Source organism: Pelodiscus sinensis, chromosome 7, assembly GCF_049634645.1.
Source record: "Pelodiscus sinensis isolate JC-2024 chromosome 7, ASM4963464v1, whole genome shotgun sequence".
Taxonomy (NCBI): domain Eukaryota; kingdom Metazoa; phylum Chordata; order Testudines; family Trionychidae; genus Pelodiscus; species Pelodiscus sinensis.
In genome coordinates this window covers 45,897,506-45,925,028 of record NC_134717.1, presented here as the reverse complement: position 1 = coordinate 45,925,028, position 27,523 = coordinate 45,897,506, and the positions used below count along the sequence as shown (strand labels likewise).

The following is a 27,523-nucleotide window of genomic DNA, read 5'->3' as shown; positions in this document are numbered from 1 at the left end:
CTTTGCCTGTCCGCACAAGATAATTTTCTTGCATTAAGCTTACAAAACAGTCTACATAGAACAAATAATGGGATTTTCAGAAATACCTACATCACTTCAAAGTTCAGGTTAAATTTTTCAAAATCCCACACAAAATTCTACTCTCTCTTCTTTAAATGAGCTCTTGAAGCCCATCTTCAGTTTCCACTAAGATACCATTAGATAAATGGTCAAATTCAACTTACAAATTTCAAAAACAGAGCTGAAAGTTTTATTTTTCATCCTAGACAATGGCTTATAAAGACTGTAAACACTGATTATTGTTCATTAAGTATTCAGTTTGTAACAGTTTGGCTGTAGTTCCAGAGTGCTGGATGAAGCATCTGTAAAGTATTCTCTTGTAATAAAGCATGACACTTTTCCTCCCCCCTCTGCATTCAGGCTATTTTTGATCGGAACAGGAAAGATGAACTACCCAGGTTGCAGCTGGAATGGATTGATAGCATCTGCATGCCCCTGTATCAGGTATTTTTTACTTCTGCAACTACAGAATCAGAACACTGGTCCTGCATCTCTGAAGGCGAGAGGTAGCTTTTATAACAACCTTACAGGCAGTCTGAATCTTTAAATCACTACACTTATTCATGAAACACCGTCAACTTGTTTCCTACTTCAACTTTACTCAGAATTCTTAGGTGTAAACCAAAATCTTTAAATTTACTGAAGAAAAGACTAAATGATTGTTGTAAATAACATTTCTCTTTAAATTCAAAAGTTTCAAGCTCAAGAATCTTTTACAGCATTCTGCCTGACACATCAGACAATATCAACACTGTAACAGGGCTATACTGTGCAAAATAGTTTGTTCAATGGATAGTTCTGGTTCAGATTGCACATAGGCACAGACCTAAACAGCTGTGCCCCAAAGGAAAGCACATAGCTGAATTATGCCACTCTAGTTTTGGCTCCTCTCCAAGTTCAGAGAAAGACAGAAGCTTTGGAGAGGCATTCCAAGCCTCAGAGGCCATTGGAGATGTAGTCCTTATTTCAGCAAATATGCTTTCTAACCCACAGTGTACTTTTGTGATCATGCACTTACAGAGATTACTTGTGTTCCTGTTACAAATAGGTGCATATAAAAGGGCTAAAGGGCTACACATGAGCAGAATCTTCCAGTTTAATCCAGACAGTTAAAGCCATTAGATACCTCCACTTGCACCCAGAGGTGCAAGCAAGCCTTGAATATAGATGACAGTTTAAAAAACAGTAAATGAGCTAAAACAAATAGATCCGGAATTTGGTCTATATGGAACTTGCAGTTCATTATTATAGTTCTGTTTTTAGACCAAGGCACAGCTATGCAAGAATGGCTAAAGATGTTTCAAAGGGGTAGCTGTGTTAGTCTGTAACTTTAAAAACAATGAGTAGTCCCGTAGCACCTTAGGGTGCAGCTGGACAGTGGCACTATTTTGGGATACTTCCAGTAACCCAAAATAGCTATTCCAAGTCTTTTAAACAAGCCTGTTGTTTCAAAATAGCTTTTGAAACAATGGGCTCACTATTCCGACGTCCCTCTAAATCTCATTTCACGAGGATTAAAGGACATTTTGGAATAGTGTTCTATTTCAAAATTTGGTGCCATGTAGACAGTGCCAAATTTTGAAATAAGCTATTTTGAAATACACTCGAAATAAGCTACACAATTTGCGTAGCTCAAATTGCATGTCTTATTTTGAGCTACGGTGCAGTATAGATGCACCCTCAGAGACTAACAAAAGTTATATACTATCATGAGCTTTAGTCGGCAAAACCAGCAGTAAGCTATATGATCTCAAGTCACCAAGTCAATACCTTTCACACCTTCTTGTCATCCAAATTCAACACCAGACCGTTCCTTTCTCTTAGACTAGCCTCTCTTGGAAGTCAGAGGGGTTTTTGCTTGAATAAAAACTGTAGAATTTGGGCATCAGTACACAAAATATAGGGAACAGCTATGTTACAAAATGAATATATAATGAGGCATTAAAGGAGATTTAATTATTCACTTTGAAATCTGTGCTAGAATTGTGCTCTCTTCCTGCATAACCTTGTGTTCTTGCAATTCCCTGCAACTACAACAGGCATTTCAATGTACAGGGAATGGAGGATGCGATTTTAATAACATTTCTAATCTGTTCACTCTAACTCCCTTGCTCAGATATGTAACTGTGATTTAGCTCTTGCACATAAGAAATATATTGTTTTAGGAATTTGTTTTGTGATTATAGGCCACATGTCACCAGTAGCTGGTAAAGCAGAGAGCGAAAGTGGAGGCACATGAACAGGCAGCTTCCAAACAAGGGAAAAATGGGAATAAACAGAATCTCTACAGTTAGCAACCCTTCCTTTATATAAAAATAAGTGAGGGGGGAAACAGACATTGAAATAAGAGACTGTCAAAAATAGGTTATTTTACCAAACATGGCAACCTCATTAGGAATCCAAGTTCTTATGCCAGAAGTCATGATTTATTTGTGACAGTGTCTTTAATCAGAAAGAGTACAATAAGACAGGGTGGGCAGAGAATCAAAGAAACCTCTGTGTGAGTCGACTAGATCTGAACACTAAAGCGCTGGTTAGTTAGCTCCATCCTAGCAGGATATCTGTGGGGAATATATTCACATCTGATTCCCCTGTTTTCTGCTGTCTTTGCATCATGCTGTGCAGCTATTAGCCTGCTGCTCAACAACTTAAAAAGAGAGACACCATCAAACCTTGAAGTCATTGCAGCACCAGCCTTAGGGGTAAACAGAAAACTTGATGTCACAGTATCCCACTGTGTGAGCTACCCTCTTGAATATAAAGCCAAGTTTTAATTTCCATATCCAACTTAATCAAACCTCAGTGTACTTATCGCATCAATGATGCACAGAGGTACAAGAAATTCTCTGCAAATATAAAGAAACCTCTTTTAGGTCTGGTGCTATATGCACTACAAATATTTCAAGTTCAGGGTTTTTTTTCGCCCTCTTCCTTATTAATGTATTTTAATTTTTAACCTTTGTACCAATTGTATGGACTGTGTATCATGGGATACAATGCCCACTTACAGATACATCATTAAAACTTGTGAATGAAGCATGAAGAGGTGGAGTATTGATGGATAATAAGAATTAGCAAAAACCTAATCAATGCTTTTATAATGCACTGTCATACAATTTAGAAGTTAATGATTTGAGTAAGCATAGAATATTATAGCCAGTATTGCCATTTTGGTACAACATTAATCCAAATAATAATCAAGGATATGTGCATGTAGCCATTTCCCAACTGAAATCAGAGGCAAGTTTGCCTTTAGTAAGACCTGCAGAAAAGACCAGGAATAATCAAACTAAATGAACTATTACAAAAAGGTGTAAAAAAAGGTGTATTACAGTTAATTCTAATCTCTTAGGAGAGGCCCCATAGGGCATGTCTACACTAGGAAATCATTTTGAAATAATAACTCCCGAAATAACTATTTCGAAATACCTTGTCCACACTACAGGGAAGCCTCGACATTAGCCTGAGGCAGGCTCCCTTAAGGTGGACGCACTACCTCGACTAAAAGCCCTAGGAAGCACTGGAAGTAATTACTTTGAATGACTCTGGGGAGTAGTTATTTCGAAATAGCAGCAGTAGAGTGTCCACACTACCACTATTTCAAAATAACTATTTTGAAATGAGTGTTATTCCTCATGGAAAAGAGTTATTATTTTGAAATAACTAGCCTCTAATTTCAAAATAACAGGCTTGATAGTGTGGATGTTCTGCTTGTTATTTTGAAATAAGGGAGCTAGAGTATGTCTACACTTGCTCCCTAGTTCGAGCTAGGGATGCAAATGTAGGCGACCGAAATTGCTAATGAAGCGGGGATTTAAATATCCTGCGCCTCATTAGCATAATCTCGCCCACACGTTATTCCTCTCGCCAGTTGATTCGAACCAGGAAGTGTGCTTCAGGATGCGTTAGTTCAAATCAAACCCCAAGGAGTAATGTTAGTTCAAACCAAGGGGTTTGATTTGAACTAACGCGTCCCGGAGAGCACTTCCTGGTTCGAATCAGCTGGTGAGCGGATTAATGTGCAGGCAAGATTATGCTAATGAAGCACGGGATATTTAAATCCCCACTTCATTAGCAATTTCGGTTGCCTACGTTTGCATCCCTAGCTCGAACTAGGGAGCAAGTGTAGACGTACCCTTATGGAGTTAGTGTAGACTAGGGCATAGAGATTAATAACTCTTCTGCCCTAACTGGTTGTTTCCAGTAAGAAAAAAAATATATAGTGGAGCCAATTAGTGTTGTCAGCTTTTCCACACCAAATGCCATTGCTGCAAATTGTGTCTAGCCTGTCTGGTCGGGAGAGTTGGCAACCCTAGAGCCAATGGGAGAGGAAGCTAAAGTTGAAATAACACCTTACACCTCATTTAGCAATGCCTTAACCCACATAAGTCAATTTCTCCTGCAATGGACTTGATTTCAATCAAATATCTGTAGTTTGATAAGAATATATAACGGTATCCCTCTAGAATTAGTGTCTACATCTGTGGTCAGGTTGTGTCATTATATAAATCTGAAGTGTGCTGAGGTATATTGTTTTCCAACACTTTAGATGAGAAATTAGAAGTCTAGTATTCTTAGATTGTTAAGAGCATTATATTACTCAAACCAATTTGGACCTGTCATTAGTTAAAGATCTCCATTCAGTAAATAAGACTGATTGCTAGTTTTAATTGGGTATAGGGACCATCTTTTAGGACTATCAGAAATGTGGAACAAGTAAGGTGTGTGTGTGTGTGCACCCATGTTGGAAATGAAATACATAACTAGCTATGCAACTGTCAAAGTTGATGATGGCAATAAGGCACACCATCACGCTAACATGATTGCAGTGTGCATGTACGTTTTTTAACACTAAGACCTTAGTGTTCTGTCCTAACAGGCACCCAATTTAATAATACAAAGAAGAGCTAACAACTTTAAATATTTCAAAGTTGGTTATATGGGTATTATTTTTAAAAATGGTTATTTGGTTTAATTGTTAGCTGGTATTGTTTTAAGTTATAAAGCTTGCAAGAGATTTGAAATTTTCCAATTCCAGTGCTTGTAGTAACCAGAGTTGATTCTTTCCTCCCTGTAGTGCATCACGCACTTGTGAAGATAAAAGCTTCCTGATTTTTTGTTCATTACTATATTTAAGATCCTATAAATTTATTGAATTTATGTTTCTTTATAACTGCATGTAATGATTAGTGATCAGAATATTATGTACGACACTGGAATTGTCAGAATTACAGCATCTGAATAGTTTGAGTCTTTCATTAGGCTTTGCTACACCATATTGGTTCTTCATTAAGAATTACCATGAGAAGCACTGAAATAGAAAAATAGGAGTATGTCTACACTAGCTTGGTAGCTCGAGCTAGGTAGGCAGATGAGGGCAACAGGAGTGGCAAATGAAGCCCAGGATTTAAATATCCCGGCTTCATTTGCATCTTCCCGGGCACCGCCATTTTTAAATCTCCCTTAGTCCAAGGTGTACCGGTAGTTCAAATTAGAGATCCTAATTCGAACTACCTACTCCGTGCCGTGTCTAGCCGCGGGCACGGAGTTTGGACTAAGGGGGATTTAAAAATGTCGGTGCCCGGGGAGATGCAAATGAAACTGGGATATTTAAATACCGGGCTTCGTTTGCCACTCCGGTTGCCCTCATCTGTCTACCTAGCTTGAACTACCGAGCTAGTGAAGCCGTACCCTAGGTGATCTAACTTCAGTTTAGTAATTCCCAAAACTTAACTTTTTCCTTGTAGAAAAGGAAGTTATTCACTCTGTGCATTGATGACTGTTTGAGGTGTGTGTCCCCATGGGAGTTCCATGTAAGGTGATGGGTCATCCCCCGAGCCGCAGAGTCAGAACTCTTCAAAGCAGTTAGCAGTTGGGTCGCACGTGCGCAGCAGGCAACTTGCACTTTGGTGGTTGGCTGCTTCGCACACGACCTGACTGCCCCCTTCAGTTCCTAGTCTACCACAGAGCAATTGGACTCTGAGTAGCGGGGAGGAAGGGAGGGTCATGGAGCACCCACAGGAACACACATCTCAAAGAACAGTTGTCACTGCACAGGTGCAACACTTCCTTTTCTTCTCCAGGTAATGTCCCCAATGGTGCTCCACATAAGGTGACTACAAAGCAGTACTTACTATGGCTCGTGGGACTCTGAGTCACTGCTTCGTAGTGGCAGATAGAATTGCTGTAGCCACTGATGTGTCTGCTGCCAGCTGAGGCATGATAGCATAGTGCTTAGATAATATGTGGTCGGATGACCGGGTGGCTGCCCGATAAATGTCTTTGAGTGACACACTGTTGAGGAATACCATGGATGTTGCTGTAGTACGGGTAGAGTGTGCTCTTGGTGCCATCCTTAGTTTGTTGTGAAGAGAGTGTCACTGAAGTATGCAACTTGCTATCAGTTTGGAAATGCGTTGTTTGGAAATTGGGTTGCCCCTGGAGTGGTCTGTAATAGAGACAAACAGACGTGGGGAGTTGAAAAAGATCTGAGTTCTGTCGATATAAAAAGCCAAAGCCCTTCTGACAGCCAGGGTATGAAGCATGGCATGTGTAGATGTATGCAGCTTTGGAAAAAACTCAGTAAGACTATGGGCTCATTGATGTGGAAGCAGGTACTGACTTTAGGTAGAAAGGTCGAATGCATTCTCAAAGTCACTTTGTCTTTGGTAAAAACCATATATGCTGGGCCCACCATTAGGACTCCTATCTTGCTGACCCTTCTTTTGGAGGTGATGGCCACTAGAAAAAGCACCTTCATTGTGAGGAGCAGGAGAAAGCATGTGGCCATAGGTTCAAAAGGAGGTCTCAGAAGGAACTCAAGAACCAAATTCAGATCCCATGAGGGCATTGGGGTCCTGTGGGAGCAGGGGGGTTAAGGTTATGGAGTCCCTCGAGAAATCTCCTAGTGAGTGGATGTGCAAACACTGATGACCCCTCAATGTGGTCATGGAAGGCCACAATGGCCGCCAGGTGTACCTTTATTGAGGACATAGATAGGCTGTCACTCTTCAACGCATGTAGGTAATCAAGTACTACGTGGAGTGGGGCTTTGCCAGGGTCGACGTGCAACTGATGGCATCAGGATGAGAAGCTCTTCCATTTTTGCAGGTAAGTTTTCCTAGTAGACTGCCTCCTGCTATGTAGGATGATGGTTTTTACTTGCTCAGAGCAGTCCTGTTCAGCTCCATAGAACTAGACAGGAGCCAAGCCTGGAGGTGAAGGGTCTGAGAATGGGGGTTAAGTAACTTGCCCGCATTCTGGGAGAGGAGATCGCGCCTTTGTGAAAAAGGTTATGGTAGTTCGATGGACATGTGTTGGAAATACGGGAACCAAGTCTGTCTGGACCAAGATGGGGCTACGAGAATGACTCGAGCACCGTCTGAGTGGATCTTGCACAGAATTCTGAGGATTAATGGTACTGGAGGGGAGGTATAATGAATCAGTTAGTCCCATTGGATTTAGAATGCATTGCCATTGGATCCCCTGCCCAGTCCTGCTTGGGAGCAGAAATGGGGGCATTTGGAGTTGCTTGTGGTTGTGAACAGATCCGTCATTGGAAAGCCCCACCTGCGAAAAATGGAATCTGTCACCGCTGGGTGAAGTTCCCACTCGTGATCCCACAAAATTGCGGCTGAGAGCATCCACCATGACATCGTTGATGGCTGGTAATATGCTTCCCTTAAAAAGATCCCTGTGATAGATACACGAGTTCCAAAGCTGCACAGCCTCCGCGCAGAGGGACTGGAGCGCGCTCCACCCTGTCTGTTTATATAAAACATGGTGGTAGTATTGTCCATCAGTATGTGGACCGTGCAATTGCTAATGGTCGAGACAGAGTGTCTGCATGCATTTTGGATAGCTCTGAGCAATGTGGTCTCGTGAAGTAGTCATTTGCCCTGTATTGTCTGTTGGTGTAAGTGCCTGTCCCAACCTTTTAGCAAGGCATATGTTGTGATCTGCAATAATGGTTTTGGTTGCAGAAAAGGGACCCCTGAGAATAAATTGCGTGGAAATGACCACTATTTGAGGGAGTCCAGTATTTGCTTGGGGAACAGAACCAGCTTGTGCAACGGGTGCCATGATGGCACATAGACTGTTGCCAACCCATGCTGGAAGGCATGGAAGTGTTGGCGTGAATACTAGACTATACAAGTAGTGGCCGCCATATGGCCCATCAGTTGGAGGTAGGTAGAAGAGTTCACTAGAAGGGTGGCTACTAGGTCGTGCAGCGTTTTGAATCTTTGTTGAGGTAGATATGCTCTGGCTGATATGGAGTCGAGCTGTGCCCCTATGAACTCCAAATCCTGCATGGGATTGAGGGTCAACGTCTGTTCATTTTTCAGGAGCCCTAAGTAGTTCAAGAGTCTTTTGGTCTTTGACACTATATCTGTTGCCTCCATTCTTGTACAACCCTTTATTAGGCAATCGTCTAGGTATGGGAAGATCACCACCCCTTGATGTCGAAGGTAGGCTGCGATGACTGCTAGGACCTTCGGAAAAAATCCTGGCGAAGCAGAGGACAGGATGAAGGGGAGAACCTTGTATTGGGAATGATTGTCCCCCATGGTGAATCTCAGATAGCATCTATGTTCCAGATGTATTGAGAGGTGAAAGTAGGCATTTTGAAGGTTGGGGGCTGCGAACCAGTCCCCTTCATCCAGTGCCAGAATTATTGATGCTAACGTGACCATCCTGAAGCGTTGTTTTTTCAGGAACTTGTTTAGTTTGCAGAGGTCTAGAATCGGTTTCCAGCCTCCTGTGCTGTTCTGGTTGCATGTTTAATAAAATCCCCTCCCCCTGTATAGCATGGGTACCTCTTCTATAACTCTCAGTCTGATGAGCTGATCGATCTCATTTGAGAGGTATCTCATGAGAGGGGTCCCTGAAAAGAGACTGGGAAGGGGGGAGAGTAAGTAGAAGGGAGGTGAACGGGATTGTGTATCCAGTACAGATTATTTCCATAACTCACCGGTCGGATGTTATTACATCCCAATGATGAAGGAAAGGACATAGCCTGTGGTCGAATAGATGACTCTGACTTTGCATTGGATAAATGGGGAGGTCAGGCAGATCCTTGACCAAATGTTTCAAATTTATTGTTTAGAAGCCTGTCCACTAGAGGAGCATGGTTGTTGTAGAAGCCTCCTTTGGTTACATTGTTTGGGACAATTATGTTCATATGGCTTGTTTTGAGGACTATTTTAATGTGTGTCCATGTTCCTATTGAAAGGGGTGTATCGCTTTTGCCTGTATGGAGGTGTGTACATGATAAGTGTACATAGATTAGTATGTGAGTTCTTACTGCGGTGCAAAATTTTGTTGGTGTTGGTTGCAAAGAGTTTCTGTTTGTTAAAAGGGAGGTCCTTCACCTTGGCTTGAGGTTTTTTGGGAACCCCTGCAGCATGTAGCCATGGCGCCCTCCTCATGACCACAACTGTAGCCGTTGCTCTTGCTGCCATGTCGGTTCTGTCAATTGCCGAGAGCAGTGCAGTGCGGGCAATAATGTGCCCCTCTCAGATGACTGCTCTGAGGATAGGTCTCTTGGATTCTGGTAGGTGTTCCATCAACTCCACTAACTTCAAGTAGTTGTCAAAAACACGGTTGGCCAGAAGGGCGGAATAGTTCGCTATTCTGAGCTGCAAGGTGGCTGAGGAGTACACCTTTCTGCCAAATTGGGCCAGCCTCTTGTGTTCTTTGTCCCTGGTGTTCTGTTTAAACTGGGAGACTTTTGAGCGTTGGTTTGCCGCATCTACCACTAGTGAGGTTGGTTGAGGGTGGGAGAAGAGGAAGTCTACTTCTTTGGATGGGACAAAATATTTCTTGTCTGCTTTCTTACATATTGGTTGGGCCAATGGAGGCATCTGCCAGATGTCGTCAGACACCTCCATGATAGCCTCGTCTTTTGGCAAAGCAAACCTGCCCTGGGATGATGGATGAATGTTCTTTAGGAGGCAGTGTTGTTTCTGCTTCACCGCTGGAAGCTTCACTTCTTGTGTCTTAGGTACCCACTTGAAGCAATTTCAAGATCTTTTTAAGTCTTTGGAGGTATGTGCATCCTCTGGAATTGTAGCCTCCTCAGGGGAGTTAGATGAATTGTCTTGTGGTAGTTGAGTGTCACCTTGATCATCCAAGAGTTGGCCCTCCTCCTCGTCTGTCTGTGGTGTGGTGAGGAGAGTGAGAGCTGGTGAAGCCAGTGGAAGCCTTTTTGACAGAGGCACTGGGTTCACCAGCTCATGTGTTGGTGGTCCCCAGTAGTCCCAGTGTGCCCAGTGAGACGGGTAGTGCTGAAGAAGGTAGTGCTAATCAGGGTAACACTGGGGATAGTACGTGCATTCCCCATAATGATGGTATTGTTGGGACATGGTAGGAGATGAATGTTGTGAGGAGAACACACTCCTCCTATCATATTCATGAGCCCGGGGGTGCCCTTGCAAACGGGGGGGGGGAGGAGGGGGAGGTCGGGACCTCCTGTGGTCTGGAGATAAGCACTGTGGAAGGGGCACTGGAGATAGTTCTCTTGATGAATTCAGGGGAAGGTGCCCCTCCCCGCTTCCGCTCTTGGACAAGTCTTTTTTATTTCTGGCTAGTGCACTGCAGACATCCTGGGCTGTCTGCCTGTTCAGAGAAACCTCCACCACAGGAGGCACTGGGGAATCCGGTGCGGTAGGAGATGGTGTCGGGGATTTGTGGGGCCGCTTTGAAGCCAGCTCCGCATCCTTCGCCGGTGCCAGGCATTGGAGCACCTGATTCAGCACCGGCTCTTGTTGGTGCCCCCTCCTTCGTGCTGTGGAGGAGCACACTGGTGCCTCATTGAGCTTCAGTGCTGGGGCAGCGGCGCTTGATGTTGCTCTCAGCCCCGCAGTGCCGGAGGTGCCTCTCCCCTGTTCAATCTGGGGACAACTGGGGTGAGGCAGTGATCTAGCTGGTGAGTCCTCTGTATGGTGATGCCTCTGTAGCATTGAAGAGGCAGATCTCTGCTTTGGGGGGGGGTCTGTCGATTGCCCCCCTGAAACGTCCCCCCCAGCTGCACAGCTTTTTCTAAGAGGATCATGCAGAGCCTGAGCTCCCAATGCTTTCTGGCTCTGGCTGTTAAAGTGCAGCAATGGTCACACTTTTGAGGTGTGTGTGACTCCCCCAAGCACTTTATACAGCTGTTGTGGCCATCAGAGACCGGCATTGGGTCATTGCAGTTGCAGCACCTTTTAAAGCCTTGAGCGCCCGGCATAGTGACGGCCATTACGCTCATGGTTGAGGGCTATAGTGGGGAAGGGTGTTCTTGCTTAGACCAATAGCCCGCCTGTAGTGAGGCTGGCTGCTTGCGCCTTATTAAGCAGTTAATTTGTTTCTTCTTTTCTTCTCTCTCTCTTTTTTTAAAAAAAAAAAAAAGAGTGCAGCTGGCTACATGAAAGAGGAGCTGCTGCCGTTTGAGGGCTTCACTGAGGGAACAGTTCCTACCATTCCTCTTTTCTTTTTTTTTTCCTTTGAAGTATCAAGAATGTAGCGAGAGTAACTGTAGCTGCGGGTGGTCAAAAGATCAGTAGGAGAAAGTGAAACCTCCTGTGAGAAAAGAAAGCCAGAGGCGGCAGGAGAGCTCCGTCCTTGACCAAGGGCGGTAGAAGAGGAACTGAAGGGAAGAGTCAGGTCACACGTGAAGCAGCCAACTGCCAAATCGCAAGCCACCTGCTGCACATGCGCAGCCTGACTGCTAACTGCTTTGAAAAGCTCCAACTCTGCAGTTCTGGGGATGACCTGTAACCTTATGTGGAGCACCCCCAGGGACATCACCCAAAGAAAATTTCCTTATATAGCTTGAGTATCCAGTATAAAAGAAGTAGTTTTACCTCTACCATTTTGGCTAGGACACATTCTTCAGAAGAGAGAAACAGAATTTGTCTAAAAGCAGAAAAATCTAGGGTGTTCCACTGAACAGAAAGTGATTGTTTATGCTAACTTTTAGATGAGCTCACAGCATGTGGAAGAGCACGTGGGATGCAGTTTTAGAGTTCCAGCAGATATTGGACACGCATGTACATGATTTTCCCTGTAACTAGAATAACTCAGCATTTGTGAGGCATGTAAGACAGATTAATTTGCATTTCACAGATCTTGCAGCATTCAAAGCCACCTTGCAAGTGTTCAAGTTTCAGCACCACAAGGATCTTCTTCTAGACTCTGGTAGCATTTTGCATGCACCTAGGGCAGGGTTGACCTTCAAGCTTTCATTTCCCCAAGATTAGATTACAGCCCTCCATATGAGGCTCAGATATAGAAAACTATAAGTCTGAACAGATATTTAACAATGTTAAAGTGTAGGTTTCCAGCAAAAGATGCAAACAGAAACCTTCCCGCTGCTCATTGTGCTGTTAGGCAGAGACAATAACATTGTGAATAGCAAGGCTAAAGGTCAAACTCTGCTTCTGTGTGTATAAATATACATAGTCAGGCAGTCAGTGACAAAGTGACAGCAGCTATTTTACATTTAAGGGAGTTGTCTTTGTGGAAATACACAATTGTGGATTTGTTTGCTTCTATCTTGGTGCCCTGAATGGCTGATTCTTTCAGTTTTAGTCAAGACTCCACCTGTTGGGTGCCAGAAGCTGCAAATGCTTCAAATCCTAGCAGGAAATGAATTTCCGAATTTACATGTAAAGTTTGGGAGATCTGTCTGTTACATCACCAAACATTTTCAGAGTTTTAGACTTCATGTTGAGAGACAATAAGAGTCTCTGCTTCTTTATCAGACAGCATTCTTGGCACACCAAGGACGAAATCAGGTTGCTTCCTTCAGGTACTTTGAGATCCGTGTCATGCTGATCCTTATTAAACAAATCATATCTGACCCTGTAGTCTCACAGTCTATGGAGCAATAGCTATAAAAGGTCATTTCTACAAGCCTCTAAATTATTCAATTCATATTCAAAAGTGGATGCAAGGCAAAAGCTTTTAGTGCTAATAGTTCTCCTGTGACCCACAGGGAGAACAAACAGAAATCCCCAAAGGTTACAGCACTGTAGAAGGGAGGACTCACCACTGCAGCACCCCCTCTCCTGTGTAGCACTGGCTGGTCAGCTGCTTCTTTTGATGTGGCCCTCCAGGAAGGTCACTTTAAAATTTCTCCTCTTCCAAGATAATAGAAACAAGTGTCCATTCCCTCCATCTGGGCCCAGTGGCCCATATAGCCTTTTACTCAGGAATTTCAAAAGTCTGTATCCCTTTTTGTCACGCTCTTCATATCTTCCACAGTGGCTGATAAGGAAACACAGACCTGCCCCTCAGCATGATGTTCCACTCCACAGACCCTAAGACAGGCTGTCAAAGTTCACTCCACCAGACTTCATCCCATCCAGCCTTGCCACTCATCCTGCAAGAACCTTCCTCTTCCCTATAGGTCTCTTTACTCTCTTCTATAAGGAAGGTGATTATAGAGATTCTCCCTGCAGTCTCCTGATCTGATGTTCCTCTGTTTATTCAGCCCCTTCCCAACTGGGTTTCATCACTAATGAGGCCTACCACAACCTCCAGGTGCCAGCAATATTGACCTCGGAGCCCACATTCACTTTTTCCATCACTTGTGTGTGGTAGGCATCCCATCATAGGCAAACACTTTGTTTTCATTGTCCTTTGCAAGAATTTGCCTTGATAATGAATTGAAGTGTCAAGTGTATGCTAAATGATTTGGGTCAAAAGTTTCAGTTACTATGTACTATTTATTTGAGAGAGCTTATCTGTCTGTTCAAGAATTCCTACATGGCAAGAGCTAGGGCCACTAAATTTGGTATACAGCTTCCTCGTATAACTTAAAGCAAGATAAGGATTTGGTTGTGCCAGGAAAATGGAATGTGCTTGGAATGGGGTTGCTACTCAGAAGGCCATACTGAAGAGACAGAATCACTAGGCAGGTGAAAAGGGCTGGCTAGGCGTATGGCCCCTCTCCATCTGGGACTGCCCCAGCTTTCCACCTCCCAGACACTGTTTAGGGAATGTGGGAGGCTGAAGCTCCTTCCCCTCTGTCCCCGGATTTGTGTGGGAACTGTTTTCCTTCATCAGGGGAAAGAGAGGAAAGTGCACATTTAGCTGCATTCCTCACTCTGGCGGGGAGCACAGGGGGCAGATGAACCTGGATCTGCCCAGCTGGGGAACATGCAACCCTCCCCCGGCCACTGCAGCTCCAGCAGGCACAACCACGGTCCCATACTGTTGCAGTGAGAGATGGCTGGGGTAGTCCTCTCTCCTGTGGGAAGCCTGCATATTGAACTCCTCATCCCCAATGCCACTCCAGAGCAATGATTTAAATGAAGAAAAAAAATTGAGTTAAGGACATGAGCAATGCTGGGTAAATCTTCTAGTTATAAATATAAGGCAGTGGTCAGTGGCTTCTCAATATTCTTGTAGCTTAAGACAAAGGGAGTTTGGCCCTGTAATCATCTCAGGCTGTGGGTAACCTGGCTGCCTCCCTACAATTAGTCCCAGAGCCCCATCATGGGGGTAAGGTGGGGTGAACCCACAACCAATAGCAGTCTTTGAGCCTGGCCCTGGGATCAGGGCAGGCAAACAAACAAACAGTAGCAGTTAAGCAATCCAAAAAGTTCCTGGGTACAGGCCTATCTGCAGGCTGAGCCAGGGCCAGGTCTCCTTGCTGGCGGAGAGCCGACAGGCGCAGGTGGTTTCTCCCTTCAGGGAGAATCTGCCACCCGAGGGAAAAGGGTGGCAGGGGGGACACAGGCCTACCCACTCCACTGTGTCCCAGCCCAGGGCCCTAACAGTGGCAGCACTAGCTGCCACCGGGTTGGTGGGGCTCTTGGCCACAACACACCAGTCCAGCCAGTGGGCTAGCAGGGGTCCAGACCACAACCCACAGCCCAGCTGACTTCCATGTCCTTGGGCCGGCACTAGATCAGCTCCTCCTGGGCTATTTCTTGGTTCCCCCTGTGGTCCTACCTGTCTGGTCGGCAGGCTTTGCGGGGGCCAGAAGAGCTGGCAGGGTATCCATAGGTTCCAGAGTGGCTCAGGCAGAGGTCCAGGGGGTCCAGCCCATGGGAATCCCGGATAGTCCTCAGGCCTTAGCAGGGGTCTCTGCAACCTCTCATAGTTACGGGGCTCCCGCAGGGGTTGCAGCGGCCTGGAACAGTCTCTAGGGCCCAGCAGTGGGCCCAGCGGCCCAACCCAGTCGTCCTGCTGGGGTTGGCAGGGTAAGGCTCTCCATTGCCTCTGGAGCTTTGGCTGGCCCGAGCCTCCTCCCTACTCAGCTGCTGGGCTCCAACTGAGCTGGGAACTCCCTCTCTTATACTTCGGCCCAGCCCTTCTGCTTGGCACTTAAATCCCAGTTCTAGGTGTGCTAAGTAGCTACTGCATTGGGTCCAGTTGAAGCAGCAGTACTTAGAACTTGTAACCCAGTGGTCAGAACACTAACCTGTGCTGAGGGAGCCCTGGATTTGTTTAGTCTCTTCTCCCAGAGGGAAACAAAGGATGTGAAAGGGGGATCTCCCACTTCTCAGGAGAGTGTTCTAGCCTCTGGGTAAAAAAGTTATGTGGGCATGGACATTTGCACCAACCCCACAGATAATGCAGTATGGGGTGTGCAGGGTCAGAAAACCTGGCTCAGAGGTGGCAGCAGCCTGCTCCCAATGAGGAATGTAAGATTCTGTTTAATCAGTTAATTGGTTAAACGTTGTGTTTAACTGGTTAATCACTTATATTGGTGTCGCCCCCCAACCCATAGTGTGGTGGAATGGAGCGGTCAGGCCAGGCCCACCATAGGCAGGGGCTGCTCCAGCTGGGATAGAGTGCTTCCCATCTGCTGTGGGTGGGGGTACTCCAAATGGGCCCACTGCACCACTCCACAGGCAGGCACAGAGCTTCTTTAGCCTGGCCAGGTAACCGCTTATCCATAACTGGTAAGCATCACCCGGTAAGGGGGATGCTAGGATTACCATACTGGAACTTTCAGAAAAGAGGAACCCCTGAGAGAGAGTGTATCTGTATCATGGTCTGTGTCTACACTGGCATGAATTTCCGGAAATGCTTAAAATGGAATACTATTCCATTTTCAGTTTTTCCGGAAAAGGAGCATCTACATTGGCAGGCTGCTTTTCCGGAAAAGCCCTTTTTCCGGAAAAGCGTCTGTGGCCAATGTAGATGCGCTTTTCCGGAAAAGAGCCCCGATCGCCATTTTCGCGATTGGGGCTTTTTTCCGGAAAAGACTACTGGGCTGTCTACACTGGCCCTTTTCCGGAACAGTGTTCCGGAATAAGGACTTATGCCCGAGCGGGAGCAGAATAGTTTTTCCGGAATAGCAGCTGATTTTCTACAGTAGAGCATCGTTGCTTTTCCGGAAATTCAAGGGCCAGTGTAGACAGCTCGCAGCTTATTCCAGAAAAGCGGCTGATTTTCCGGAATAAGTGGCCCAGTGTAGACAAAGCCATGTTGTATTAATGTGTTATATAGCAACTCATGTTGTATTAATGTGTTATATACCAACTATTAATACAACATGGGTTGGTAGATACTGATACAGATATACTCCTCTCAGGGGTGTCCTCTTTTTGGAAAGTTCCAATAGGGTAACCCTAATCACGGATGCTTACCAGTTAACCATTCACATTCCTATTCCCTACCCAGGACTAGCTACTGGAAATAGTGGCTCAGCAAGCCAGAGGTCCCCCCTCTTCCGCTCTTGGCACATGACTGGATTGCTCAGCCCCTGTCCCCAGCAGTTAGGCCTAGGTGGAAAGAGGAGGACATAGACCACATCCACCTCCCCACCTGGGCTCTTTCTCAGACAGCTGCTGAACTGCACAGAGATCGTGACCTGAAGTGGCCACCATCAGCTGATGTGAGAAGCAGCTTCTTCCCACCCACTCAGTCTGCTCCCCACTCATGCCCAGCTTCCAGAGATAGCAGAAACATGTCAAAGGGAGACAAAGCAGGAGAAAATCAGAGCCCTGTCCCCCAGAAGTAGTGCTGGTGGGACAGGGAAAACACAGTGGTCCCAGGACTGGGTGTGGGGGTCTTTGGGGAATGTGCCAGGAGCAGATTCCCTGACCTCTGTTGAGCTGGAGCTAGAGGCTTTGCCTAGGCCCTACATCTCCACTTCTGAGGTGTCTATGAGCTCAAGGATTTGTGTAGATTGAGGCAAGCACTTAACTCATTTTCAGCAGAAATTACTTAGGCATCTAAGTTGACTGGCTCCAGTTTCTGGCTCTGGATTGACAGGGAAGAATTGACACTAAGCTGGAAGGAGAGATAGATTGGCTGGATGGTAGGAACATGGTCCAGAGTGATCTAGATAAATTGGAGGATTGGATCAAAAGAAATCTAATGAGGACAAGTGCAGAGCCCTACACTTAGGATGGAAGAATCTCAAGCACTGTTATAGGCTGGAGACCAACTGGCTAAATGGCAGTTCTGCAGAATGTATCTGGGGATTACAGTAAACGAGAAGTTGAATATGAGTCAGACTTGTTACCAAGATGGCTAATGGCATATTGGGCTGCATTGATAGGACCGTTGCCAGCAGATCGAGGGAAGTGATTATTCCCTTCTATTGAGCACTGGTGAGGCCACATCTGGAGTAATGCATCCAGTTTTTGGCTGCCTATTGCAGAAAATCAAGGAGTCCATTGGAGGGCAATGAAAATTATTAGAGAGTTGGGTGCATAACTTATGAGGAGAGGCTGAAAGGAACTTGGCTTATTCAGTTTGCAGAAGAGAATGGCGGGTTGGGATTTGATAGCAGCCTTCAACTACCTGCAGGTAGATTGCAAAGAGGATGAAGCCAAGCTATTTTCACTGGTGACATATGACAGGACAAGGAGTAATGGTCTCAAGTTGCAGAAGGGAAGGTCTAGGTTGGATATTAGGAAAAACTATTTCACTAGGAGGGTGTTGAAGCACTGGAATGGGTTACCTAGGGAAGTGTTGCAATCTCCATGCTTAGAAGTTTTCGAGATCAGGCTTGACAAAGCCCTGGCTGGAATGATTGTTGGGGTTGGCACTGCTTTGAGCTGGGGGTTGGACTAGATCAGTGGTCACCAACCAGTAGATCAGAATCTACCTGTAGATCTTGGAACCTCTGACAGGTGATCCTGACTGGTTTGGCTGGGAGGCACTTCAGCTGCCCGCCCCTCCCCCACCGCTCTGCTGATCCTGCCCAGAGCCTCAGAACTGCCCCTTGGGAGCCTCCTGCTTGTTGTGCGGGATGGGGGAGATAGAGGCAGGGGGCACTGATGTCACTCTCCCACTCCCCTGTACCCCATCTTCACAGAGTGAGGAGGGCAAGGCCTTGGCAAAGGGGTGGGTGGGTGCAGGGCCTCAAGAAGAGGAGGGGCAGGGGTATTGGATTTGAGGTAGATCTTGGACTGACTTAAATTCAAAAAATGATCTTGTGCTTTAAAAGGTTGGAGACCACTGGACTAAATGATCTTCTGAGGTTTCTTTAAACTCTACTCTTCTATGATTGCTAGCAGAGACAAGCACACTCAGCACATATCTATAAGAGTGATGGGGCTAATGGCACTCACACTCCTTACTAGCATCTCTCATTGGCTTGTTTATGTGGCTTATTGCCTAGCATGCTGGCTTTTGTGAATCACACTCTGAGCTGGATTTCCATTGTTGATCTTAATGGATTGTTCACTTTCAGTCCTTTGGGTACGATGTCCATCTTCTTGCACTTGGATAGAAAGATGATGTCTGTCTGTATCTGTACGAGTTTCTTCGTATGGTTGATGGATTTCCATTGTTGCTTATCTGAGCTGCTTATCTGTCCCTACACATTGTACAGGGAGCCTCAACACTAACTCAGCTTTTGTGGATTGCATTGTTATCCCTGTGATTTTTCTAGGTACCTAAAGGTTAGGCATTGCAACACAGGAGTCCCTTCTTAGATCCATGCCTGTATACCTTTCACAAGAAGGGAAGTTTAAGGATTGTGGACATGATACTAAATCCTGATGCAGCCTTTATTCAGCTACAGTCCCTACTGAATTCAGTGAGAGTTTTGGCTGGGGAACAATGGATCTCTGTTCAGGATTTTGATATTGCCTTTCAAAGTGTGCTTCTGCACAGAATTTATTGAATGGGATGGTTTAAAAGAAGTTAGCAAACATAGGGCCAAGTCCTGAATTCTTTACCAAGGTAAAATCTAAAATCTGGTTGCAAGCAGCCAAAATGGTGATCAGGAACATGCATTGAAATTCCAACCAAATTTCTGTCTCATATTCACACCTCATGAATGCTTGTGTGAATGTTTTTGTACAGGTATCCATATTTGATAGTGACCAAGGCTATTTGTACATAGAGAAAAGTGCTCATTATTTTTGTTGGATTTTTTCCTACTTACTATGGCTGTGGCCAAGTTTCCCAGAGTCCCATAAAGTTTGCTTACAGCCATCAGTACTGGCTCTCAGTATTCTGTGATGTTATTTAGCTGTAATTTACTCCAATTGTCTTCTAAGAGCCAAATAAGCAGTGGAAGTGTTAGTAATGGTGCTAGACAATATTGATCTCCTGTGGTTCGGCAAATTCTCTGCTTCGCCATCCAAGGGTGCTGGACTAGAGAGGTTCAACCTGTACTGACAATCCACAAAGGAAAGCCCATCCAGCCCTGTGCTGAAATGACAAGCCAACAACTATGGCTTTTCAGAGAAGGCCTGAATAGATGACAGAATATTGGCTGAAATGATTGTCCTGGTGAAGTCACTGGGGTTACGTCTATACTGCAGAGTTTTTGTGCAAAAAAAAGCTGTTTTTGGCAGTGTGGACACTCCCTTGTGCAAAAGCACATGGCAGTGTTGACGTGCTCTTGTACAAGAAGCCTGCAGTGTAGACGTAGCCAGAGAGATCTGCTACTGACTGCACTGGAGCCAGATTTCTCACATTTGAGGCTTTTCAACATCACCTATTAAAAAGGTGGTGAACGATCTGTGCAATTACACAATTTTCAAATGAGAAAACAACACAATTATCTGGCCTGTACAGTGAGAAGGAATTGGTGGCAAATGAAGATCCACATTCAGAGCAGAGAAAACAGACTGAAAAGTTGTCAGATAAGGTAAAAAAAAAAAAAAAAAAGACAACCACCAGAGTGAGTACAGCAAATCTGAAGGAAGATAAATGGATAATTTAACAGCCATTCAGTTTTCAAGAAAGACAAAGAACAAACTACATTGCATCAGAAAAGGACTAGAAATGATGATGGATGAAACACTTTTAGCGCGTTGAACACCACAGAATCACAATAGCCTGCAGAATTCCCAGCTGAGGATAATTTCAAAGATCTAAATAAGGATATGAAATTGATATGGATTAACAAGTTTTTCAAAATCTATTTAATGGCAAGGCAGAAGGCATTGATCGCTCCTCAAAACAAATGTTGACAGGAAAGAGTCATCTCAGATTTTGCACAAACTGTGGTGTAAAATATATAGGATCAAGACCAAAACCAAGAATTGCAGAACCAAATAAAAGATTATATTGGTATTTATGAAACAGTAAGTCATCTTTTCATGGAAAAGAAATACTGAATCCTGGGTTATATTAAATGATTATGAACAGATTAACTATCAGATTGCCTGGAAACTGTAGCAATATATCAGTTGAGCTATTTCAATAAATTTCCAATCTCTCAGTCACATTTCTTCCCTTTGACAAGAACAATTTTTACTCTGATCAGAGCACACTTTGCTACAAATAAGTTAAAAGTATTATACACATTTTCTTCATTATAACATATGGGTCATTTTTATCAATAAAAGAAGTTTGTTTTATTAATCCAGCCAGCCATAACTTTATTAGAAACAGATACTGTAGCATTATTTTGGAAGTATACAGAATGTTTCGCTATCAGAAGAAGGAAACTTTAATAACTGTTCAGTTCAGAGGATGCTGAATATATTTTGTATGCCAGATCACTCCTGCTCACAGTTTGCTCCTCGTGCACTATTGGGGGTTACTATATCCAGGTGCATTCATTCCCTAGGGAGGGCAGGCACTGTTTTCTTCACTGCCCTCCTTTGGCAGTTTCATTGGAGATAGCAGCTGTAAATTATATTGGTAGTCTCCAAGAAACTGCACTAGCAGAAATCCTAAAGGAATGCAATGATTAAGTGCATCTCCAGCTGCCCTAGTCTCACACTTTCCCAGCCAGGTTTTTGGAGGCTGTGCTTGTCCCTTATGGGCTACCCATCATGGGGAGAGCAGAGTCTTTTTCTACAATTGCAGCCTTCTCTTGTGGTGCACTTATCTCTTTTGGAGTTTTGCATCTGGAACAAAACTGGCTTTTCATCCATAAAACAAAGCCCTAAAGTTTGCACATAACTCCATAAAAATGTATTCAAGCTTTTGTCCTTTATCTTCCGTAGCAAGCCTCCAGAAAACAGTCTTCTTTTAGCAATAGAGTTTTGTTTTTCAGTACTAGCATGCACGTGGAGATAGCAAACCGAGAGATGATTTTGGTTTTGCAAAACATTTTCTGTCAGACCAAAGCTGTGGCTGGCTGAGCTGTAGGTCCCATTTTCTTCTAACCTCAAAACAATTCAAGGAGTATCAGATAAATGGTTGACCTCTGGCATACATCTTCTTATGAAAGCCACATCAGCAAAATTCTATTCAGCTCTGTTGTTATCCCATCAACTTTAGTGAAGTATAAAACACTTATATTGTATTTGAATTTATCTCTATGCTTCCAGGTCACTGAGGGCACATTTACACAGCAGGGCTAAACTCAAAATAAGCTACTCAACTTGAGCTATGCTAATTGTGTTGCTTAAGTCAAAATAGCTTATTTCGACTTTTGGCGCTGTCTGCACAACAGTTATTTCAAAATAGAACACTCTTCCTTCAACTTCCCTTACTCCTTAAACAATGAAGGTTACAGGAGTTGGAGTAAGAAGCTTGTTATTTCAAATTTATTTTGAAATAACGGGCTTGCTGTGTAGACACGCACTACATTATTTCGGAATAACTGATGTTATTCTGAAATAACGCTGCTGTGTAAACATAGCCTAACTTCTTAACTTCTCCTTCCAAATCACGAAGTTCCTACACAATAAAGTGAGTAATTAGAAATCAGTGGATTCCAAAGCAGAGTAAACATGGGGACCTATAACATTCTGACATGCTCAAAATAAATGTCTCTTATGCATAATTTGTTTTATAAATATTAGAGCTGCAGCCATATTTTCTTGGGCTGCAATCTTGTCACAGTTGGGCTATGTCTACACTACAGAGTTTTTGCAGAAAAATGGCCGTTTTTCCACAAAAACTCGTGGAGCATCCACACCCCATCCATACAAGCACGTTTTTGCGCAAGTAAATTGAAAGATCAGAGGGGTTTTTGCGGAATTGGTAATCCTCATTCTATGTGGAAGAATGCCTTTTTGCGCAAGAGCTCTTGCGCAAAAAGGCATATGTGGATGGGGAAGAGGGGGTTTTTGCTCAAGAAGAGGCAAGCGGAAAAAGCATAGGTTCCCTGGTGGCCGTTCTGTCCATAGCAATCACCACTTACTTGCAAGAGAACATCCAGGCAAACATGTTGTTCCTTTGAAAGCTTTATTAAATAATGTCTGTGCGCCAAAAATTCATGTTTGGAATTTTAGTAGTGAAGAACAGAGACAGTTAAATATATTTTTAGGGGTAACTTCTAAGATAGAAAACTTAGTGTCTTTTCTCACTTTTGTCACTAGGAGACATTCCTTTAACACACTGACTGAGCTGCTATCAGATTACAGGGGTCCTGGTTCAATGATCACCTGGTCTCTATGAATATTGAACACAGGATAAATTCTGATCCTTTACTCATGCTGACTAGCATCTTCCTCAATGACCAGTCCCATTGCTGTAGTCAGCAGGGATCAGCTCTTCAGAGCACGAGGGTGCCATTATTACACAGCACAGCAGAACATGCTAAGAGTACATTTATACTGCAATCAGGGGTATACCTGTACTAGCTTTAATTAAATTAGCATGGTAAAAATAGCAGTGAACATGACTTGCTTGCCAGGGACCTTGGGTACACACTCACATTGCCAGCCTGCATTCAAGCCCATGTGACCCACATCGTCACTGCTAGCATGGGGGAACTTACTCAAGCAGCACTTATTTCTCTACCTGAAGTGCAAGTACATACCCCAATCTTTACTCCGTGTCTGTAAGGTAGGCAAAATTATTATCCACATTTTACATATAGGGGAAATGGGGCAGAGAGGTTCATTAATTTATCCTAGGCTGCACAGGGAGTCAGTGTCAGCTAGGATAAGAAGTCGAGAAATCCTGACCCTCAATTCTCCACTCAGACTACCTGAATATGTGCACCAGTTAGAAACAGGCAAAGTCTGTAGTAGCTGCAGGACAGGCTGCTAAAGCCAATGGTATGCCAGTCAAAATCATATCTAATCTTACCATCTTTGATCACAGGCAGGCAGCTCTGTTTGCCATCCTCCCATTGATATCTTCCGTATTGCTGTACAGTCTTATCTCTTCCCTCTTGCACAGATGCATTATCAAAGCATTATGACAACTTCCACATTTCTTTTCAAGTAATATAAGTTATGTCAGACTTTTTTCTTACACCTTTGTCAGCTGCATCCTATAAAATGCACAGTGAATATATCATGCACTATGTATCTTTTCCACAACCAGTCCTTCTCTCTTTGTGGGGCCTATACAGAGCAACAAAAAGATACTACAGCAGTTTGAATTTGTAGAAAAAAAATTGTGAAATACTACCATTTGAGAAAAACTATTTAATCAAAACTATTTAATCTTCAATACATAGACACAAAGGGAAAGAGGTATATTTAGATATGGCAACTTTACTATTATTTACTAATTTTTGAGTGCCTGGATAGCCAGCATGTATGGGTTTTTTTTAACATTTTTTTTGTAATGGAAGATGGAAACAAACAATGGCTCAGATAACTTTAAAAAGATCTTATGGCCTGATCCTGCACCTGTTATTCATGTGACTAGCCTACCACATAGAAATGAACAGGCCTACAAGTTTCTTGCCAATGTAGGATTCTTCTTTTGCTTGAGTATAAATTGATCACCATCTGGAGGACATGAAGAATTTTTCTTAAGGTACAAAAACTAAGACAATAACAGATGCATTATTGGTGGTTTGTGATTTTTTCTGAAACATCTAGTTTTCATGCAGCTACCTGGAACAAATGATTTGCCCACTGAAGTCAATGGGAAATTTGCATCAGTAGGAGCTAGACTGGATTTTATCAATGTGGACACTGAATTAAATGGATCACTGACATCAATTCCTATGAGGAATAAATGAAAGAAAAGGATGAATGAACAGTACTTAAGGGATTTTCGTTCAATAAAATAGAAAGTAAGTTGTAGAACAAAGAGCCAGAGGTGAAGAACCCTGACTGGGTTAGAGCCAACTAATCTTAAATAGCATTAGGAATAAATTGGTGAATAATTTGGATCATGAACAGATGCTGTGAATGTAGTAAATGCTGAAGAACCTGCCAGGGAACAGAGAAATGCGTTGCTGTTAAAATTATTTTGCAGAAGCTTCATAAAAGAAAATTGATTTAAAAAGGCATTTAATAAGTAAAACAGGGCCAGATATGAGTAAAAATGAGTTTTTAATTACATCTCAGGCACAAGTAAAATCCAGTTTGTGTAGTTTATATCAGAAAAGTCCTAGTGAAATTCTTTGGTACTCAGAAAAATTAAAATAAAAGCTAGAATTATCGTAGCAGGTTTAATTAAAAGCAGGTCAAAATAAAGGGGCCTCAAAGCCAAACTATACAATACAGAAGTAGTGTTTGAAACATGAAATCAATGCTTGAATAAAGACATTTGATAAACCTCTATGCAAAATCAGCATTGTGGACCATTTCTAACCAACAGGGTAGCTCAACTAATGGGTAATAAAAGCTAAAGTTTTTTTTAAGATTACTCTGTGTTAACTATTTAACAGAATTTCCTGTAATAAGAGTGAAAAATCAAAGATTTGGTTTATTCACTGTGAAATTTTACTTTTAATTTATTTTAGTTAATTTTAATATCCTAAGGTAATCATAAAGAGTACATGAAAAATCCTGAAAGTGTCCTCATCCTTGTTGTTTAGTCTGTAAATACCTGAGTCTTATTAAATGTACAGTTACATCCAAATTTACAAAAAATGTATATATCCACATGGTGAATCAAAAAGATCTTCGCAGCACACAAAATCTGTCAATTAACTTGTGATTCAAAAAGTGTGGTTGAATCCATTCCAAGTATAGCGAGGGCCAACTGTAGGCCTTTTAGGAGTCAGGCGCAGGATTTGGTCCTTTCTGCTTAATTTTAAGAACCTCAAATTAAGGGAATAGTGGAAACCTCAAGCAAAGGTACTGCACAGTATGCGTGGCAGATGAATATTTTGGCCATGTAGAATACCAGCAACTCCACCTTCATCAACCAGTATGAAGTCACCATCTTTGGTATGCAACAGATTGACTGCACAGCAAGAGGAGAAATGACTAGGGCCCACAGAAAACAAAGAATAGACCTTGAATGTCATCATTCTAGGACCCACATATTATCACCCATATTGTATAAGCTATATAGAGCATGTGCATAGAGATGCCCTGGCCTAGAAGTCTTATTTTTGACCTGGAACAAGAGACCTGGCACAACAGCAGGCCAGTGCAAGTCTGTCAGGATCTGAAGAATCACTATAAGGCAGTGCCAGGGATGCTCTATTTCCCGGGCTCCTACATCGCCTTTCAATTCACTGTAGGCACTGCAGATATACATTAGCAGCATAAACATCTATGGCCTCGGTGAGGTGCAGATCATTCTGTGCTTTCAGGTGATGGGAGCATGAAGGTCTGAGTGTACAAAGCTACATCTCTAAGGACAATTCAAAAGTGATTTTTAAAAAATTATTTTATCAAAAATGTGTACCTTTTTTCTTCAAAGTTTTGAAAATTCAAGACATTTCTGCCAGCTCTATCCCTCTCTGTTGATGTACATCTGTGCAAGCATTGCCATTGCCATGAAAAGATGCTTTGCATAGGAAGTTCCTGGTGAATTGCCATCAGGAGTGTATGTTGAATTGACTGCCTCCAAATTATGAAGGAGATTGGCTGTTCACCAGCAGTGAGTTTCTATCACTGATGTTAATGCTTATATTTGGGTGTGTCTCAGATTTCCAAAAACACACTGTTCTCTGAAATAAAGGGCTAAAATAGAGAGAGCTCAGAAAGGAGCTAGTTTGCACCAATGGAAACATTGTTCATTTAAACAAGCAAAGTCCTAAAATATCGTTACAAAGTAATGAAATGCTACTGTCAGGCAATAACATCTCTGCGATCTTACTGGGCAATCAGTTTATACCCTGTCATCAACCCTACCCATCGGGCTTCACATTTTACTCCGTGGTAATTGCATAGTTGAAGCAATTCACAGTAGATTTACTCCATGCTCTAGACAAAATTAATTAGTACTTATGGTCTGATTTTCAAAAATGCTGAGCACTTGCATTTCCTACTGAATCTGCTGACATTGCAGATGCTCAGCACATCTTCAAATCAGGCCATTGAACTTTAATTATCATGCAGGCACTCAATTAAAAATCTGCCAAGACTTATTCCAGTAGCTAACCAAGTCCCCATAGCTTGCAGGGTATCCATATTAACCTATAATACTAAACAGTCTTCTGGGGTCTTGAGGCCATTTAAGTTGATTGCTGATGAATATCTTGATGATTTGGTTTAAACAACAGGTTTAATAGCAAAAACTCCATACTTATCCACCTCTATATTTTTAAACATTCTGCATGTCTATAAAATCAGTGTTTGTTGTCTTCTCCTTCGTTCTCCTTTCTCATGACATTCCTCCATGGATTACAGACATGCACTTCACTTTCCATCATCGAAAGCAGACTATCCAATCTACAAATAGAGGCCTTACATTATTAATTAAAAGGGCTGCAGATAGAATAATACAGCAGTTACACTTCCTTTTATTTGAAACCTTGCATATCTTATGACCACCGGGTTGCATTTATACCTTGGACACAAATCAGACATCAAAAATAAGACAAGACACAAACTTGTAGGGGGGACATTTTTACCTGCCTGGTCAATCATGGGTTTAAAAGTAGCCATTCTTCTACAAAGAAATTTCATCAGCCAATTACAGAGAGAGAGTGTGCAATTGGTATTCATCTACAAATCTGACAGTGTTTCCCTGGGCTTGAACAAAGACATTAACTGGATGTCATATTATAAAGCCAGTCTTCCCTGCCTCTAACAACCACATTTTTACGTCAGAAGCTAAGAATGGGACAATTCCAGCCTACTTAATTAGCCTCTTTAGCACCAGTGCACTTCTCCCCCGCCTCCTTATAAATACCTTGGTTCTTATAATTTCCACTCCAGCACATCATCTGATGAAGTGGGTTTTACCCATGAAAGCTCATGACACTATATATATTTTTGTTAATGTCTAA

The 27,523-nt window shown here is 43.1% G+C and overlaps 1 protein-coding gene across 1 annotated transcript in view; it reads left to right on the top strand.

The window, feature by feature from the left end:
* The window catches only part of PDE11A (phosphodiesterase 11A), a 233,381-nt gene that overhangs the window by 204,132 nt on the left and 1,726 nt on the right, over positions 1-27,523 (top strand). The window contains exon 19 of the mRNA XM_075933714.1: positions 421-504. Coding sequence (XP_075789829.1) covers positions 421-504 — 84 coding nt within the window. The remainder of the gene's footprint in view (positions 1-420; positions 505-27,523) is intronic.